This window comes from Lepidothrix coronata, unplaced genomic scaffold, assembly GCF_001604755.1.
Source record: "Lepidothrix coronata isolate B3197 unplaced genomic scaffold, Lepidothrix_coronata-1.0 Scaffold43, whole genome shotgun sequence".
Lineage (NCBI taxonomy): Eukaryota > Metazoa > Chordata > Aves > Passeriformes > Pipridae > Lepidothrix > Lepidothrix coronata.
Window position 1 is genome coordinate 5449430 of NW_016690223.1, and position 21124 is coordinate 5470553.

The following is a 21124-nucleotide window of genomic DNA, read 5'->3' on the forward strand; positions in this document are numbered from 1 at the left end:
AAGCCTATGGATCTATTACCCGATGAGGCTGGCAGACTGAATGAGATGAAGTAAATGCAAAAGAGGGGAATTTAGTATGGACATTAGGAATAAAAATAACTCTAATGGTGTGCATAGCAAAGCATGAGATTAGATGCATGTAGAAACCATGGGCTGTTATTGTAGGTGTTTGAGATCCTTTAGTACGTGTTTGTGTTTAAGAATTCTTCTAATGAGATTGCTTAATTCAGAATTGATATGTCCTTGGTGAAAGTGGGTTGGGTAAGAGTAAACACTGTTTTCCTCAAAATTTCCTTATGCAAAGTTGTTCAGGAACTTTTGTCTTTAGTGCCTTTGTAACTGCGCTTTGGAGTGTTTATCACCTCCAGCATTGCCATTCTTGTATTTATATTCTGCTGATTCTTGGCAATAAATTGTCAACTTGAAATCTTGATAATTTCACAGGATAAGCTCATGGTAGAAACATTCAGTTTAGTGTCCTTAAATCTTTGCTTTTGTAGAGACATATATCTAAATTCTTACAGCTGTACTCGTTGGTATATTTGGTGCTGTTTGAAAATTGCCTGTGTGTAGTTAGATGTGTGATGATAAAGGTCTAGTCACTACAGTTCTTCTGAGTCACTAGTTCAGAATTTATTTTTATTAGAGTTTATGATTCTTAGAGCCTTTTTGATGCTGAATTTGAATACTTTAAGACCCACGCAACACTATGAATGCACATTAACTTTACCTGTAAAGAGAGCTTTTCCACCCAATATAAAAACCAGACGGTGTCTAGGGTGGTGACACAGGCATAGTTTCATGTCAAGCACTCTTCATGGCCTTGTACTTGAGAATCTATGTGCAGTTTTGGTATAAAGACTTACAGGTCCTATAGCTCTCTCTATATTAAAATCTCTTTCTTAACAAGACATTTTGTGAGATTTCTTTTTTCTTGAAAAGTGTTTGGAAGTTTGCTAGAGGAACGTCCATAAGCAATGAGACAAATACTTAATTTATGGTTATATAAGATAGCCCTCTTGGATATTTTGTTGCAATCTCTTGGATAGAAGTACATCCCAAATAACACAAGATGCTGATCTTTATACATAAAATTAAGTAGATGCTTACTTGAGATGGTGCCATTAGAAAGTGGTTGTAGGCTGTGTCTCTGGAAAAAGACAGCAATGTCAAGTGAAATGGGACTTACCTGGAGTTACTGTGGTTACAGTATCTCAGAGAGCAAGGCTTATTGTCGGATAAGGAACTGCCCTTCAGAAGATCTGATATAAGGATTTTTGGTACTGCACAGGTGACTTGTAAAAGGTGTAACACAGGTTAGCATTTACCATGAGGGAAAAGTTTAACAATATTTAAAGTGACAGTGAAAAAATTTGCTGTTTTTGTGATTTTAATACTCCTGTTTTAAGTATGCATTGGTGATAAACTGGGTCATACAAGAAAGGCAGCAAATATCTGTTGAAATAGATTTCAATTAGCAGGACTTGTGCACTAGAAATAACAGTACAAAGCTGAAAAACAGGAGAGAAATTCAAGAAGTAGGATGCTCCTTGTTGAATAGTAAACATCCAGCATCTTCCACAAGATTATATTTAGCTGCATGACTTAAATGTCACCCTTGTTTTAAAAAGGACACTCTATTCTTTGTGTTTAATTGCGAGGGGGGGGAAATTTTTGATAGCCTAATCCATTTTCATAGATTTGGCTGCTACCTGAAAACTGTGTGGAGACATAGCTCTAGTGTCATCATCATCATTCACATGGTCTATGTTGCTAAAAATGCATGCTTGAAATCACATTCTAATATGTTCTGAATGCAGTAATTTAGTGCTAGTATTTTATGTCGTTCTTTGTACTGTTCTTCAGCGAATCACTTGTCTACACTAAGATTTTTTATTAGATTCAGAGGTCAAGATACATACTGTCATAGTACAAATCTTGTCCTAAGTCAAGGTCATTTGGGACAAAGGAAGACAAGCGAGTTTTAGAGTTTGTTCTGCATGTACTATATAATGAGTTAACACTTACTGTTTCTAATTTTTCTCTTTTTAATCCCTGTTGTTGTATGTTACAGGCTCTGTGACAAACTGAGGAAGGTCAGAGAGGCTACAAAAGCAGGGAACATAATTCTTGTGGGAGATAACACCTTGCTAAAGTGCCAATATACCCATGCATGGTGTGGGAAACAAATAGGAAGATGTAGGAATTTATGTGCAGTTGCAAGTCTTGAATGTCTTCGAAGTTACAGAGCTACATGATTGGAATGTTGTCATGAATAGCTAAGTGCTTTCTAGGAAAGATGGACCAGAAAGGCAAGATGGTGGAGTAGCCCATTATGCAAGAGAACAGATGGAATTTGTGGAGCTCTGCCTCAGGGAGGATGATGAGCAAGTTGAGGGTGTATGGGTTATTACAAAAGGGCAGACTAGCAAGGAATGTTACTGTTGTGGGTGTTTGTTACAGACTGCCTGATCAGGAGGAGATAGTAGATTGGGCCTCAGAATCAGCTGGAAGTAGCCTCAGAATCACAGGCCCTGGTTCTTATAGGAGACTTCAACCATACTGACATATGCTAGAGAAACAGCACAGCAAGGCACAAACAATCCAGGATGTTCTTGGAAAACATTGATGATAACTTTCTGATGCAGGTGATGGAAGAACCAGCGTGGAAAGGTATGCTGTTGGACATTATGCTAACTAACAAAGAAGGTTTGGTTGGAGATGTGAAGGTTGGGGGCAGCCTTGGCTACTATGAGATTGTGAAGTTCAGTCCTCACTGCCAAGGCCAGCCCTTGGGAATCCTTGACCCAGGAGATGAGGGAGAACGTCCAGAGAAAGGAAGACTTTCCCTTGGTCAATGAGAATCAGTCAAACTTGACCTCTGCAAATCTGTGGGCCCTGATGGGATGCACCTCCTCCCATGTACACTCTGCACTGCTGTGAGTGCAGAGGGAACTGGCTGACATCATTGCTGGGCCACTCTCAGTCATCTTTGGAAGATCATGGCAATCAGGAGTTGGTGCCTGAGGACTGGGTGAAAGTCCCTGACACTTCAGTCTTCACAAAGGGCAAAAAGGAGGACCCAGGGAACTACAGCTTCACCTCAGTCTCTGGAAAGGTCATGGAACAGCTCATCCTGGAGGCCGACTCTAAGCACGTGGAAGACGAGAAGGGGTTCAGTGTAGTCAACATGAATTCACCAAAAGGAAATCATGCTTAACAAACATGTTTACCTTCTACAATGGGACAACCCAATGGGACAATCCCCAGTGAATGAGGGGAGAGCAGTGGATATTGTCTACCCTGGACTTCAGCAAGGCTTTTGACACTGTCTCCCATGATATTTCTCAGGAAGACCAAAGCAATTGGTCTGATCCCTGCTGAAGAGGGAAAAACTACTGACACAGTGTGCCAAGAAAGTAGGTTCTTGTTTAACACCTTTTTAACAATGATATTTGCCAGCAAGTTAAACTGCAAGTTAATGACCAGCAGTGGGGGTGTAAGACTTTTGTTATATTTGCAGATGAACTTCAGGTGTGTTGGGAAACAGAACTTAAATCCAGAATCCAGTCTTGGATGTGGCTTACAGGATAAAGCTTAGTAGCTGTAAAATTCAACAAGGAAGACTAAAATTGTGCTTTAAGAAAAACAGGTAATTTTAGAGGCAAGGTAATCAAAGCTGTTAAGTTTTCTGTGAATGTTTTTCAGCAGGTAAATAGACTTGTAGAAAAATGATATAGATGTAAAAAGTCGTGTGTTTAATCAGGCAGCAAGTTTGCTAGCCTTTGAAGTCCCTCCCAGCCTCTTCTTTCTGTGCTTTCTGCACAGAGAATATAAGCTAGCAATATGCTAGGTATACTAACTATAGTTTCTTGATAGAAGGGTGTTTTTTCCAGTAAGTGGCATCAAGATGTTTGAGGGTTTGTTTTGGTTGTGGGGTTTGTTTTCGGGTTTTTTTTGTTAGAGAGCATTATAGCTGTAATGCTGAAATTTTCCCTGCACGTGACAAATATAATATATAATGCATCTTTTTCAATATCTTGTTAGAAATAATACAACAATTTTATTCTGGAATAAATTGAAGGGAGTCAAAGGCAAGACAAATGACTTGACAAAGTTGCTTTCTTACTTGCTCTGAGTTAGTGAGAATTTGCAATGAAATCTGAAGTTTGCAGGAATTTAAAGCTTGTCTAGTGCTGCCTTGTGTCATGTTATCTGTGCATGCTGTGAGCTAGACCCATGACAATGAGGAAGGCACTGAACTCTCCTTTTAAGTGTCATCTTTGGGGGTGATGTTACTTCTGAATTTTTTGTCAAGTCAGAATTAGACGTTTTCTTTCTTGATATCTTTAGTGTTTGCTTGTTTAACTTCACTTGAAAAAGATGCATGAGAGAGCTGAGAAAGCTCCTGCCTTCAAAAACACGTAGCCAAAATTTAAAAAAATATGTAGAAACATTACAGTTTCATTTTTTTATTTTAGGTGTACACGGGGAAAAGGATGACAGCTTATTTCCTGGTTTTCAGCAAGGATACAAGTTTATGGACAGTGTTGTTTTCTGTTCCTGATACATAGTATCATTTTTTTTGTCAGCTGGAGTATTTTGTGACTTATTAAAAGTAACCCTAAGTAGTACTTGTCAAAATAAACATCATGTGGTCTTTATTTTTTATACCTTAGTTTTTATTCTGGATTATGACTGCAGAGCTTTCATAACATACACGAAGGAGCGTGGTTTGACACAGTACATTTCTAATGCATCTCCTGATGGTTTTAGGAAAAACACCACATTCCAAACTGTAAGCTTATTATTTATCTGACTGTGCAAACAAGAAATGTTTTCCAAAGGATGTATTCTGTTGTAAAGAAAAAGGCTGTTTCATTCTTTAAACCTTGTGAAGCCCAAAATATGTGTAACCTTAATTATGTTTCTGTTGCTGCACATGTGTGTTGCTCATGTTAAAATTTTCTATGTGTGCATATGCCTAGAGCTAGTAGAAGTGTCCTTAATAGAGCAGGATGAGAACTTGTTCCCCGCCATGTACATTAGAACTAGTAGTTGAATGGTGTTTTATGTCTTTCTCTTTTTATCTAAATACCATTTGATAATAGATACATTGCTTTCTATTGGTTGTTTAAAATAGTTTTAAGGTAGGGAGGAAATGATACTTAAATATTTTTCTTGCTAATCTTTAACAAAATAAATTTAATTTGCTGCCTCAAGAGGGTGCTGTCTGCTAGCAACTTGAATTGCTAAAGTGAAGTAATTCTGGTATTGTAGTTTAAGATTGAGCTATAGTGTTCATAATCCCAATTGCTTTAATAAATAACTACTATTATTTGTATTGGTTTGTGCATGGATTCACAAAATATTGGGAAAAAGGCTTAAAGTGATGTAATTATTTTGTATTGTTACAGTCATTCTCTTATACTTGGCTCTTGTTTACTACTTTTCACTCACAGATTTCAGAGCATAAAAGAGGCAAACATTGGTCTGTTTTGCAGACTGGATATGTGAAAGAAATATCCCTTGAGAGGTTAATCAGGTTTGTGACAGAGAAGTTATGATTTTTATATTGCAGCTTCATGTTAGGCTGCACTAAACTTGATACTGAGATATTCAACACTGGAATAGAACCACCACTGTAGAGGAAAATATGCATATACCTAAAGGAGGATATTGCTGGCAAGATAATTATTTGGTTCCCTGCTGCTGGAGTACTCACTGCTGTAACGAGCTATTTTCTCTATCATTCTAAATCTTTTTTAATAAAATACAAATTCTGTTCTTTTTTCTTTGTGCCCCATACTCTATTTACCTTTTTGCCGTTGTTGTTTTCACATGTAGTAAAAGGCACACTAATTTCCTACAGCATGTTTTTTTTCCATTTGAAGGTATCAGAACGCGTAGAGAGAAGACTTCAGGAGATAGAACAAGAGATGCGTGCTGAAAGACAGCTTGTAGAAAGGCGCCAGGACCAATTGGGACATATGTCTCTTCAAGTACAAGAGGTATGCAAATGAAAACTTCCCCTGTATTTAGGATTTAATTAGGAATGTGTTGCTTTTGTGAGCCTGTACCTGTCAAACTGACAAAAGTGCTCGTATCTGTGGCACATTTTTTAACTCTATCAGTCCAGCTCAGCTTGTTTTTATGACTAGATGATACCAAGTACAGTTTCAGTTCTTCATTATACTGTCCTGACTATGTTTAGACCTTTTTGGTAACTTCCACAAATGTTCTAAGAACCTGCCCCTATGCCCTTCCTGAAACCCCAAGCAAACAAAAGCAAGTCATTAGCTGGATTTTCTCAATGAAAACATTTTGTTTTCTAAAATGTTTGCTTGCAGTGAATCAATTGCTTGCAGTGAATCAATCACTACTTACAGTGAATAGTTTATTTTAAATTTATTTCAACAAACAATCAAATGCACTGTAGTGGCCAGACAGCTTTTCATTGCTTTTCAGTTTCATTCAACAGTATCTGATGAAATATAAAATATCATTTAGGAGACAAATAGAAATGTTTATAAAGTAAATTAAAATTTGAGACAGCTGCTATCTTTTTTTTTTCTGCTTGTTTTAGGAAATGTATGAAAAATACTTTTTCTGATTTTACTCCTATTTTGAAAAATCTGTCTTAACATGGTGTAACGTTTTATTTCACTTTGCTTAAGATATTATTTGTGATGTTATCTCTAACTATGCAATAGAATATTATAGTTGAGAATAAATGTGCAATTTCTTGTTTTTCACTTTTAGTATTAGCAACAGTATACATGCTTTTTGGAAGGCATTATACTGTACAGTGATACTAAGGAACCTTAATGTAGAATGATGCTATGTATTTCATGTAAAGCTAGACATTGTTCAAAGAGGTAAGATGCTTTGTTGATGTAGATAAAAAGTAATCAAAAAGTTATCAAAAGGATTGTAGTTCTGCTAGTATTTCAGAAAGACTTACTGTTTCATTTTTCCCCCAATTGGTGTCCTAATGGGTGAAGAGAACTAGAGTGCTTAATTTCAGTTTTCATTGCTCTTTAATATGCCCACGTCCATTTCTAGATTCTTCTGTTGTGCCTTCAGTCTGGAAAAGGAATGCTTACTGAAATGAATTGGTGTGATTTGATAGTGTTATCTACAGATTGGAACAACCTTTTTTTATCCTTTTAAAGGGATGATGACTTGTATCTCTAAAGATTCATTGACACTGCCATGGTTTCCTTAGAAGGAAAATTTGACTTCAAGTGAATGAGTTCAAATGTAGTTCAAAGAATTTTCGTATGGTCTTTCATAGATCATATGAATGATCATGGTCTATGTGATCATGAACCTTCAGGCTAGGTACCTTTTTTTTTTAGTTGCTCATCTTTTGAATTTTATGCAAAATGAATATGAAATACTAAGTATATCCCAGACCTTCCATTCCCCTAAGATGTCCAGCTGGGAATTAAGGTGGTTTAATCTTTTCTGCTGCAAATTTTATTTTATTCTGTACATATTTTTGGGAGTTATTTTTCCTGAGGAACCCCGTTCTAAAATACAGCTTAAGTTGCTGTATTTTAGAAAGAATGTACTTGAGTTGCTTTGTGTACTTTTGCATAGCCTAGTTACAATAAAATAAATGTTTTGCTACAATTGTTGTTTGAATGAAATGTGTTTCTGCATAATTTTAAGAGTTTATTACTTTGTTATTCTGTTTCTTGTCCTTTGTAGTTTGAATTGTGAGTTAGATGGACTCAACTCTGTCAGTGGCCTCAGTCTTGTGGTGATCATTGCGTGGGTGTGATGTTCTATTGAAGTCTATTTCTGTTTAATTTCTTCAAGATGCTTCCCAAGTAATATTAATGGAAAGGAGGGTAGTGTTTGGACTGAGTTTTGAAATCCTGTCATGTAATATAGCCCGGATGATTTACAGATAAATGCTATTTAAAGCATTTGTGGCTATTTAATAATACAATTTTTTCATTAGTTTGTCTGTTACACATTTCAAACCAAACAAAATAAAATTTAGCTTTTGGATGTGACCAGTAGTTGCTTTAATTAAGAAATCTTGTGAAGTTTATGTGAGGTTTAAGTGTTATTATTTTTAAGGAAAGTGCAGTGCCTGTAACTGACCACTACTTGTCAGTGTTTTACCATCTTAAGAGAATCATCTTCCTAAATTGCAGTTATTAAATTATATATTTTCAGGGTCTAACTGAATATAACAATACATTTGTTTTGGTCTTTCCCTTGTCTGTCTTTTCCTTCTATCAGACTTTTGTATAATGTGCAAACTTCTTATTTGTATTGTAGTATTATTATAATTATAGACTAATTATTAACCAAGATGATATCTAGTGATATCATCTATACTGATGATATCTCTATACTGACCATAAAGACAGCTTTGTGTATAACATTTTACATGTTTCATTTCTAAATATGCATTTTTATTTTGAATTTGTTGTCTATCTATGCTGTGTGTAGGCAGATAAAAATTTTCTCTACATTTTCATGTATCTTTTAACTTAATGTGTATTGATGCGTTTAAACAGCAATTACTGCAAATTAGAAATAACAATTAGAAAAAAAATCCATGCAAATCTTATATCTTCGATTATTTCTAAATTCATGATACAAACATGTTTCTGATTAGAAAGGAGAACAAATATGCACATCTTGCCAGTGCTGTAACATGTATACATGGATTGCTTTAACAACCTTATTAGTTGTGTAAACTAAAACTATTTGGAGATTCCTCAGTGCTTTTTTTTTTTTTTTAACATAAAGATACCATCACCTTTTCCTGTTTGTTTGCATTTATGCATCTATGTTCTAAAAAAAGATCAAGTATCATTCTGAAAAATGGGCTTTAAAGAGCTTTTATATACATTGGGTATCCTGGATAGCTTTACAAAATCTTGTGCTTGGCTTCCTGGATTTTGGTGAAATGTGTCCATGTGTTCATGCTTTGCAAGCTTCAGGCAAACAGAATCATCTTTATAGAATAGTTTGAACCCATTGACTGTGGTAAGGCAATGTCTATAGTTAGTCTTAAGGTAGCAACTGGATGGGCCAGGAAGCATTTTTTACTTTGTGCATCTATATGCTTAGATTCTGTTTTCCCCCCACTGCAAATACCGTGAAGTGCAAGAAGCTGCTGGACAGAGTGGGGTAAACTGATGGTCAAAAGTGATACTGAAAATTCTTTTTTACATATCTTTATCTCTGATCTTTTTAGACAAACATAAACTTGATCTGTGCTCTGAGCCATCTGGATATTTTAAGGCATCATTGATACTTGCTCTTTGGCTCTGTGCTATGCCACCTGTGGATAATGGTTTCTGTTTTGATTGAATCTGACTCTTTCTTGGAACATGAGCAAGTCTCATACCTATCTGTCACTGAAATAGCTAGGTAGTCTGTCTTTAGATGCCTGGCTGATACATCTAGGTAGCATAGTTGGACCCATGCTAGTCACTAATGTAGCAGGTTAGGGAAAGGATTTTCATTCAAATTAGGATGTGGTACATTTTTGCCTTATTTTAAAATATAGTGTGAGGCTGGTCTGCTTGTGTATTTCTGATAGTGTGAATAACTCACTGATTAGTTGCACTTTGAAAGAGCAAATTGCAGTTTGTGGTCTGTGCATTGCTTTCAAATAATCTGGTTTTATTAAAAAAAAAATGGCAACACAGCAAAACCAAACTAAGACCAAACCCCAAACCCTTAGAAAAGTCAGCAGACTTAAGTTGCGGTGAAAGTTATGATTTGCTCTTGAAAGATTTTCATAAATTGGAAAGATTGAGAATTTTTGTTACAGAATCCTCCACATAGTTTTCCCCAAGCATAGGAAAAATTCATCTGTCTAACAGGGAGTAAATTATTTTATCTTTTTGAAGTTCTGGGGTTTGATATATTCTGTATTCATATGGATGAGGTATACTGAGTTGAGGTATACCAGTTAGGTTTATATTCTAATACTGTCTTATGCTAGTGAGCTCTTTATAAAGACCTGTAAGAAATTTTCTCTTTGGTCAAATCAAAAGTTCATCTAACTTGACCACCTAGGCAGGCAGTGGAATATCTAGCTGGTTCATCCCAAAACCATGCTATGAAGACCTCTTTACATGGAAGTTCTCTGTTTTCTTGTTTTCTCCTCTATACCTGCCCCCTCCAAGGCCTCATCAACCTCCTTGTCAGCCTCCTCCTGACCAACCTGGATACTAATGCTTTCAAAAGAAGGATCTTGGTGGGCGAATCCTGTTGACTGTAGGCCTGTAACCATTCCTTGGTGCTTCAGCTCTTCTGTGCAATGTCTGCCTGCTGCTTGGGAGCCATCAAGGAGGAGTGTGTGCTGGGACTGTTGTCCTTAGCATCCCCTTCCTAGTTCCCATATTTGGCATTTGACTCCCCCAAACCCTTCTTTGGAGGCAACAAATGAAATCAAAGAATCAGTGGGGTCTTCACATGTTTTGTTTGTTTCTTTCTTTTTTTCCCAAGAGAAAACTTACATAGAGATATCTTTAGTGGATAAAAACAAGAATGGCACAAACCAGGAAGAGAGAATTATTTAAAAAGGAGTACAGGAAAGAGGCAAAACATAGAATTAACTATTACCTATGCAATTTCTGAATTGTCAGTAACAGCTGATGTTCGTCGGACTGTGATGACCAGATGTTTCCATTTCTTAATGACATTTTGACTGATTAATTGATTTCCTACCTAATACCTACTGGAATGATGCATGTTTCTCAGTTGAAGCAGTGCATATGTAGTATGTTTAACTTCTTATAACATCACATTCTTTTTGTAGTATTTTAACTCTGGTATATATATGAGCTGTTTTCTTTCTTAAAATGAAATAGGTATGGGCTATTTTTACAATATGCAGAAAACAAAACTGAATGTTATACTTGTAGTATCAGTTACAGGAAATACTGCCTTTTTATTTGAAATTATTGCTATTTAATAGCCTAAATATCAGTCAGTGATCCTGATAAGTTGAAATGGCATATTTATTTCTGTGGTTTCTTCTTGGAATTGGGATGTACTACAGATGCAGAGACATACTTTTTGCCTTCAGCAGGAAAATCTTGCACAATTTTACTAGTATTTCTAATTTCAGCCCAGCTTTAGTATTTTTCTTATGATGCTCACATCTCTAGGCAAATCTGCACATGAAAACATGCATTTTTGATACTATGTTAATTCTTAATTTAGTCCCAAAATGTGGTTGGCGTAAAGTTGACTGTATATAACAGAACTTCCAATTTTGCTAGTAAGAATGAAGCTCAGCTGGAGGTAGTACACATCATATATTCAAAGTAGACTGTTCTGAACTGGTACTTCTAGTCATTAAAATAAACAAAACAAAACAAACCACTCAAAGAAACAGAAAGAAACCTAAAGAAAAACCCCAACCCAAAACCCAGCCAACTTGTGCAATAATGGCATTAGTTGAAGTGATGCTCTTTGACTTTTGTTTACATAGCTTTTTGGGACTTCTGCCGAGAGTCTTTTTGAGTAAAATATGTGCAGTGTTGAGTTTTATAGTTGACTGGAATGATTGATTTAAATCTCTACTGAATACTTAGGGAAATATCTTAAATATGTTACAGTCTTCTAGTATCTGATTAGGGATCAGTATGACTAAAAGGGTAACTTTATGTAGCATAATATTTTCAGTGACATAGGTATGATTAATATCTTCCACAGTTTCAGTTTTTAATGTAAGCTGTTCAAGCAGGAGAGTAACCCAAACTATACTGAAACCCTTGTGTTTCCTGAGATGAGGATGTAAGAGTGAGATAAATATATAAATCCATTTATTTTCTCTAAAAAGCTACTTATGAAAGCAAAACTTCTAAAGCTGAAAGCCTAGCTTCATTGAAGTTGATTAATATCTTGCACTCTGTTTTCATACTATGAAATTGTTCTCCACTATACGGTGGAGAGAAAATGTTCAAAAACTGAATGATATTGCACTATTAATAGAGGCAAATTTCAGGGATATTTGTTAAAAGAGATATTCCTTTAAAATGTAAAATGAAAATGCTGCTTGGGAAGAGCAGACTGGGAAAAAGACGTTTCATTCTCTACAGGCTATGTTTTTTGTTTTTCTGTTGTAGTTTTAGCAAGGAATTGTGAAAGGAATAGGTGTACTTATGCTTCATTATATGAGATGAAAGTAAAAGATTTGTGCTAAGGTCTCTAATTAATTGATTTGTGACTAGTGTGAAAGACAGGTGGTCATGTTGTGCGGATAAAGAACATGATTTACTAACAGTTGATCAAATTCATGGTGAACTATCAGTATATGGCTACTGATCTCTCTCAGCTGATATTTGAAATGAGCCAATGACATTGTTGTGGCTTAAGATATCCAAACTTGGGTTATGTATGTTGCAAATTGTACATGTCATTAATGTCTGTCATGCCTAATGCTTCCTTTGCCAGTGATTGTCTGTGTTCTGCAAATAATGTTGGTTTGCAGAGGGAAAAGATTTTGAAATTGATATTCAAGGCAATATTATTTTTGTAAGATACTTTACAAAATGTACATATATGGTTTTAGATACCTCAGTCTGAGAAGGAACAGGAAAAGTCCCCATGGATTCGTTTTGTTTGCTTTTTGTTGTTGTTGTTGTCAAAGTAGGGCACATCTATGTCAATAACTTTTGATTAGGAATGTTTCAGTTTATTCAGTTGTAATACTGTGATTTTAAGCATCTGCCCAGATTCAGATAAAAATAACCTTTTCCTTTTTTTTTTTTTTTGAGTTCCAACACAACTTGTGGTAGCGTTTTCTTTACTACAGTGCACTGTATAATTGTTTTTCATAACATGCACACCTTATATTAGAAAATATATCCATCTTCTCTGATATGTGCACAACTAATCTGTAGAGGATCTGCCTTTTAGACCTTCATCTCAAGGTGTTTGGGGTCAACCTTAAGCGTCTGGAGCTCTATACGTCGGAAGGATGTTAGTGCTAGTTTAGACTTTTTATTTGTCCCTGTTCTCTGCATGGGTGTGTTTATGTATGCATGGACTTATATTTATTTTTTCATAACAATATACATTGGCTCTACATGGAAATACTAGAAGCAGACAGACAGCATTTGTCTAGATCTTCTTTCTTAAATGTGTCAGCAGATTTTTTAATTTTAACAGCCTTAGAAAGACAGCTTCTGTAACCTTTGTAATGAAGTTTACAATATATGTTTCTCCTCTAAAGGCTTTAAGGAAGCAAGATGCTAAAGCAGCTGAAACAGAAGAACTCATGAAAAACAAACTTGTGAAATACGAAAGTGAAAAAAAACAAGTAAGACTTAATTTTTTTCCTTTTTGGTTGGTTTTAAATGAGTTTGTAGTGTCATCTGTTACAGTATATGCTTCCTTTTTCAGAAAAACCAGCAGGATAAAACTTACTTTATTCTTTAAGAATACAAGGTTTGGGTTTTTCTCTGCGTCAGAGGCACTGTGAATATAGCTATGCTGAACTTGTGTCTCTCTTTCAAAGCTCTTTAGTTATAGTGTGTTACTTCTAATGACTCTTTCATCCTGCTAGGCAGACAAATTTATAACTTGGGGATTATCCTTGATTTCTTTCTCTGATTTGCCTCTAAATTTATACATAGTCTGCTGTTGCTTATTTGCAGCAGCTCAGAGGTGCGTCTTTTCTTCATCTCTGCAACTAACTTATGCTGGTTGTTTTGCACCATAGTTATTATTAATTGCTCCTACTGAATATGTTGCCATATTGCTCTCTTCCTGTTCATAGAAAACAAGATTTCTTGTATTTCTAGCAGGATACTAGGGCTGTAGTTATACCCCTTTATGCTAAACCTTTATGGAGTACTTTATGTTATGTTGCTCTCTTCATGCCCTTAATGCTGGTCTTGTTTACTTTGCCGATTTGCCAACCTCTCAACATCCTCTTTGAGATTGCTATCTCAACAATAACAATTTCTGCTGTCAAAATCTATATTTATTTCCATGTGGATCTTTGAACTATTTATGGTAGAAGTCAGAAAATATTTTGTAGATTTTGCTTTCTGTTTTTTTTCCAAATGGTCCTAAGTTTGACTATATCTGATTATCACAGTTTTAATATTATGTTTTTAGGAAAACTGCTAATTTTATGACATTCAGGGCACTTCAATTTTTAAGTCATCTTGTTTCCAGAATAATTCAAATATATCATCTTGTACAACACAGAAAAAACACAGATTTTAGTAATTACCAGTTGTACCAATGCATGTCATCTTTAACACTTCCATGAATAAACTATGTAACAAAGGTGTCTTCAAATACTAAATATTCATTTTGAGTTTGAAAGTATGTTTCAAGTCCAGAGACAATGTTTTTGAAACTTGATCTTCCGTTATTTTACTTTTAACCCAATAAAAATTTGCTTTTGTGCTTTTTTTGTTCTGGATAATACAAATGACTTTGTATCTTCGTGTGATACAGAATATTGTGCAAAAATTATAGACTACTAGTTAAATTCTCTTCATGTAATTTAAATAAATGTAGCAGGGATTTTGTAGAAATGAAAGTTTGCTTTAAGATTTTGGACAAATAAAAATATTGTGTATATTATACCTTGTTTTAAATAGATGCTTATATAGATTAATTTGTGTCAGAATTAAAAATTTAAAATACCTTTTTATGCAATGATGCATAAATTGCTTTTCTATCTTCATCACCCTCTGAAATGAAAGCTTGAGCAGGAATTGGAGCAGTCTCGGAAAAAGTTGAGTGAATCTGAAGGCAGTAGAGAAGTTCTTTTGCATCAGGTAACTGCTTTGGCGTGGTAAAAATCTTAAAGTTTTCATGTTAGGTTGTGTCTGAGTCTTTTTGCTTAATCTTCCTATTTCATACTCTGCTAACATTGTTTTGTGAGGGGAAAAAAGAAGATACAGGTTTAAGTGTCTAGAATGTGTGGACTGAGCTCTTGTTATACTTTTTCTGCTTTCCAAACTTTTATGTATATATGTTCATATATAGTAATTATAGTAGTGGTAGCAATGGTACGTTTCAGTACATAAACACATTATTTGTAACTTCTTTTCATAGTGTGCTTTAGAAAAACTTCTATATTAGTAATTATTGTTATGCAAAGTGCATGCTATAATTGGTGAATTCAGATAAATGAATGACCTAGAAGTATTTGCTGTATTGCTGTATTATAACGTGATAAAAATATATAAGCAAATATCTGAAAAACTAAAGTGTCCTCTAAACAGTAGCTATTGATGCACATATGATTAAACTTAGAATAGGAAGGGGGCAATTGGTATACTTATCTTTTAGCATTAGTTGTTTGACTTGTGTATCTAGCAGAAGTTTGAGTTGGCTGTATTACTGCTTTGAATTTAACTCACTGTGCATGGAATATAGAGTAATAAGAATTAGAGGTATTTTTCTCCAATTCAATTTTAGCGTGTCTTATTTTCTTTATTTTCCTGTATCATGACGCCTTCTTTGTAAGTGCTATCTGTATGTGATAGAAAGAAAAATGTTAAAAGGCTCAGTGCATGTTAAGAATAAATACATTGTATTTTTAAGGAGCACAATTTAAATAAAATACGTTGTTTATTAAAACAGCAAATATTGTGATATTTTCACTAGCTATGTAAAAAGACAGTTGTAACATATACTATGGTAGCATTTTGTTTGGTTTAGAGAAATTAATGTGCAACTGTGGTAAACATAACAAATTAAAATGTTTCCTTTCATTTTGAAAAATCACTTTGTGGCCTGTAATTAGGAAGTAATTTGTCTTTTTGTTTACGGTCTGCAGTACTCTCAAGATTCACTTATAAATATTATTTGTGTGTAGTATTATTTCTTTTAGTGCTTGATAAAAGTATGCTGTTTGCTCCTTCATTCTGTTTTTTATTAAACGTTTGATACTTGTACATACATTTTAGATTGAGGATCTTCGTTCCCAACTTCTGAGAGCAGAAGAAGACCGTGTAGAATTGCAACATCAAATTTCACATGCTGCTGTGCATCGCCAAAGCTACCAGGATGTACAAGATGATGACAGGAGAGTTAGAGCAGGTACAACTTATATTTTGCACTTGAAGCCTAAAAATTAGTAAGACCGGACATTAACTGTCTTAGAATTGCAGTCTAATTCTTCTATTGTTTCAGCAAAAGCAGCCACTTAATTCCTCAGATTTAAATTAATAAGTATTGGCACCTGAATATTAATAGACAAATAGCAATGATGGTTAATTTAGGATTAAATATCTTAATTTGCATGGTTAAAACAGATGAGACAATTTCAGCAAACTGGATAGTGTTTTTACAGAAGAAAAACATTTGTATTATTTTTAACTAATAATTTTTCAGAAACCTTGCATTTCAGTCCTTGTGTAGTTTGAATTCTGCCATCTTGAAAATCATAGCACGAGTCATTTATTAGGTAGTTAATAAGGCTGAGGACTTTCTGGTAGAATTTTTAAGGAACAATATGTTCCTGAGTGGTTAAGAAAATTTTCCTGTATGGTGCAGTCAGGGCTTCTGTTTGTAGTATGTTGGAGTTTTAGAGTTGGAATAATTTTATTTAGAAGAAAAATACTTTAAACAATTTCAAGATATAATTACATCTTAAATTACCGTTTTAGCAAGGTCTTAACTTCATTGTTAGTTATCTATCTGTATTTAAACTTTTCAAACATAATCAGAAAGGCATTAGAGAAAGTCTTTATCTTTCTCCTTATTAGCATGGAAATGTATTACTGAAGGTAATCCAGGAATAGTGTCCAAGTCCAGTGCTTATGTGAATGTTTAATTGGTTTGGCTAATGACTTATTTTTGTATTTTAATCCTTCAGCTACTGAATTATCTTGATTTTTAAAATAGCACTCTGACTCCCTGTTTTACAGCTCTTATACAGAGCACTGGAAATTGACTAGATCATGTACAGGCTGAGCTTCAGAAATGTAACACAAAATAATAATTTCAGTTGTTTTTCTCCAATCAAGTTAATGTTCTACTGAAAAGTCAATTTACGTGAAACAATATGCCTTTCATGTTAATGAGAGCATGTTTTAATTTTCCCATTAATTATATAATAATAAATCAAGGCGGTTGTAAAAATATGAAGAAAATAAAAATGTACTGGAGCTATTAAGATGTCTGCATATATTTATATAATTTTTGCAATTATGTTTTAGCTTGCTGTGTTATTTTTGTTTTTTCAAAGATACATGGGAAGAAGACATGGAGATTTATTTTTTTTTATACCTCTAGTAGTTGTCTTTGAATTTCTGGTTGAAGGAATTTATAGCTTAGTCTTATCAAAAACTTTGGTTTGACTTGTAGGATTCAGACATAAAATTCACAGATAATGTGACTTCCAAATCAGGAGGTGTTACTCTGATGGGATAAAATCTTGGCCTTGAAGCTTATGGCCAAATTTCATTTACATCAGAACTTCTCCATTGTTTTTTTCATCCTATTTTATTTTATTTAATTTTGTTGGGGTTTTGGGTGGTTTTGTTTTTTGTGGGGTGGGGGATAAGGTGTGTGTGTGTAAGAGTGGAATACCCCTATAAAATGACTGAAAAATACTGTCTCATTCAGTAAAAGGTTATGAGCTTATGATACAGGTATAGCCGTTTTTGAGGTATTTTGGTCAAAATCAATAGTTATAGAATAGTCTCAAGTAGAGAAAGAAAATTGCCAAAAGAGAAATGAGATAAAATTAATTTACCACAAGTCAGTGTTTCTACTGAGTCTGTTGCTCTGTTCTTGCTGGTTTACAGTAGCTGAAAGATATGAGAGAGAGAAGCAAGATCTGGAGAAACATATTTTGGAACTTAAAGCAAAGCTGAATCATAATGCTGTAATGTCAGAGGTAGAAGAACTAAAGAGATGCATAGAGCGTAAGGACAAGGAGAAAGCCCAGCTTGTAATGCACATACAGGTAAGTTTGGTTTTGTTGCTTTTTGTTTGGCGGTGGTTTTTTTTTTTTATAATTTTTCATCTGTTTAACATTAGATGATAGATTAGGGATTAATCTTTCAAACTAGGAGTTACTGTCATGGTCTTCTTTATTGTGTAAATAACTTTGAAAAGTCATTTGAGTTTGCAGAGTTTTATTCTCTTCCATCTTAATACCAAAAAAGGTATTTGCTATTGCCCATGATTTCATGGTTTGGATTACTTCTTTCCCATGTGCAAAGAAAAGGTGATCTGATTTTTATCAGCAGTTATTGTTAATAATGGGTTTTGGAATTACTTTTATAAGGCAGTACTTACTTCCTTATTCTCCATACCATCATGCTTCAGAACTAAAGTTTAACTTCAAAAACTCAGATGCCTTGGTCTACAAGATAGTGTGGTAGAGTAACAAAAGCAGATTACAATTTCTCTTTTTTAATCAATTAAATGCAATATAGTAATGTAATTATTATTATAAGTATTAGTGTTCTTATGTATGATAAGCAATACTATTTAACGTGATTCTCTGTGAAAAGAATAAAAGCAGTCTTTGGTACTGGAATTTTAGTTAGAAGACTTTTACCACAAAATTAGATCTAAGTAGGCAGTAGCCTTTTTTTTAAGATGGGAGATTTCTGTATTTTTTGATCTCGTCTGGATTTGTCATTAGTAGTAAGATGCCTGAGCAGTAACTATTTTCTTCTCTCTCATGACTGTCAGAGAAATGAGGTTGTTTTCAAAAGTGTATGTATTATTTCAGTATTCAAGGACTTAACATTTTATTGTGCTTGTATTGGGGCATTCTGTAAGCAAGGGGGTTTGTAATTTGTATTTATTTTTCTAGTGAGGATACTTTGAAATGATGTCATATCACTTTGGAAATTCAAATGTAGGAATTTATTTTTTGGTGTTTTCATAGATTTACAGGACTGTACTGTTCAGTTTACTTCTACTGCTTTTTTACCTTGTCAACTCCTGTGCTGATTTGAATGAAAGTAGTACATCAAATTACATTTGGAAAAAGTTGCAATCTCAAAATAAGTTCCTACATGCTTTATGAAATTTGGTCATTGAATAGGTTTAAAAAGACCTCAAGTGCTTCTATAGAGGGTAAAACAAGCAGAACTCATTTCCTGATGCCCATCAACATTGGTATGATAGCTGGCCTATAAACTCCAGACTAACCCAAACCATTCTGTTTTTTTTGGTTTATGAGGCCTGAGAAATTCCAATTACTTTGGAGGCAGGAATTGTGGAATAAAAACCCACAGAAAACCAGTTACTTTAAAATTCTGCTTGTAGAACATGCTTTCTTAAGAGTCAGAATGATTTTCTAATACTAATTTCCTGCTCTGAAAATACTCATGTGAGAGTGCTCAGTCGGGGTCGTTGTCATTGCTCTGAGTTAGAAATCTTTGACTTCCCTCATTTTCTCAACAGAAAATACTTTGTTCTTCTTATCTGCTTCCCACTGCCTTTCTCCTACAGAGGCAGTAACAGGAAAATAGCTAGTGTGTTTTTCTTTTAATGAGACATCAAGGAGTGCAAGGATGTGAATTTCTAAACTCGTGTTCTAACAAAGCATTTTGTCAAGCTTTTCTAACAGCTGCTCCTCTCAGATAGTCTGATTCCCAGTTGGAAGTGACCAGTCATGTTTGACTTTGGTGTAATTTATCTTTGTTTAATGGGAGGATCTAACTGCACTTGCCTCTGATGTAGATGTGATACTAGAAATTTCTTTTGATTTATTTAAATGTCATTGTTTTCAACAATTTGAGTTATGTGTTGTTCATTTAGTCCCCAACAGTTGCCATAAAATCACAATGTGATGTACAATAGAGAGGATGAAAAGGTTAAAATGTATTCTTAAACTCATGTTTAGAAGTGAGTTCAATCTTAAATTAATCTTTAAATTTAATAGAGAAACGTTTTATTTCAGTTATTGTTGTTTATGTGAACATGCTGCTGTGACATCTTGCAAATGTATACAGCTATCTTAAATACACTTTTCTGCATGAAACTGTATAGATATTGGGCTGTTATGGTCTATTATGATCTAATTATTATGACTAAGAAATAAATGAAGTGCATGAATTATAAGGACGCAATACCCTACTTTCTCCATAAGTGGTTTTAGACTCTTACGCCTGTGAAATTGTTTGATTTACTACCTCTTCATTCTAATAAGGTCTTAGTACAGTCAGTTTGTTAAAATATTTCAGATTTTCTGAGGGAAAATTATTGATGTGTTTATATAATATTAGAATTCTTCAGTAATATGTCTTCAGTCTTATTGATTTGTATTCTCATTAAAATTAATTTTATGACTTTTCGTTTCTTCTACAGATGAAACTGTTAGCCAATTATTGTCATTATACAAGCCAGTTAAGGTTTCTGAAAATCAATAAGTAACTATTTTCTAAATTTAAAGATATCTTACAAAATAGAAGAAATCAGTACTTCTGCAGACCAGCCTGTATTGCCATGTCAATGTTCAAATACTGCAATAGTGCTCCAGATAGATCTAAAATGAACAGATGCTATTTGCTTTGATGAACTTTCTCTCTAAAATCACATATCAACCGGGGGGGGAAGATGGTTTTGGTGTATCTTGTACAATGTTATCTTTCAGGAAGATTAGCAGTTCAAGCTTTGGAAAAATATAGAGAAGCCATCACTTAAAGAAATTGATTTTGTGCAACATACTTTTTACTGAATGAATGTACTTTTTGACTGATCGAATGTATCTGTCTTTGATTATTCAATTCACAGAAGTTATACTTGCATGAAAAATCTAAATCTTCTGGATTAGTGGTTCCTAGTGGTTAGATACATTGTTTGACAAGAGATGCAGATCAGATTGTGATAATAAATTAGTATCTGGGGTCTGTATTTGGGAAAAATTAGTTAGAGAATAATTAGGTTCAATAATTAATTGTTGAAAGCATTCCCAATGACAGTAGTATGATTGCATAGCATTACAATCTGGTGGCTGTACTGCTGAGGTACAAGGCACCAAAAAGAAATGAGGGAGAAAAAGACATATAGATCCACTTTAGGTGACTGATCCAATTAGTATGGTGGGATGAAATGTGACTTTCTGTATTCCTACCGGTGTAGAATGTTTGCACATAGCTGTGATATAAGGCACTTGTTCTGTAAACTGTAGCAAATG

At 34.3% G+C, this 21124-nt stretch overlaps 1 protein-coding gene across 7 annotated transcripts in view; it reads left to right on the forward strand.

Moving 5' to 3' along the window:
- Nucleotides 1–21124, forward strand: part of CEP128 (centrosomal protein 128) — a 180884-nt gene that overhangs the window by 9883 nt on the left and 149877 nt on the right. For all 7 annotated transcript variants that reach the window (XM_017813890.1, XM_017813892.1, XM_017813893.1 and 4 more), the window contains 5 exons: nt 5895–6011; nt 13226–13312; nt 14715–14789; nt 15927–16059; nt 17772–17932. In XM_017813890.1, coding sequence (XP_017669379.1) covers nt 5895–6011; nt 13226–13312; nt 14715–14789; nt 15927–16059; nt 17772–17932 — 573 coding nt within the window. The remainder of the gene's footprint in view (nt 1–5894; nt 6012–13225; nt 13313–14714; nt 14790–15926; nt 16060–17771; nt 17933–21124) is intronic.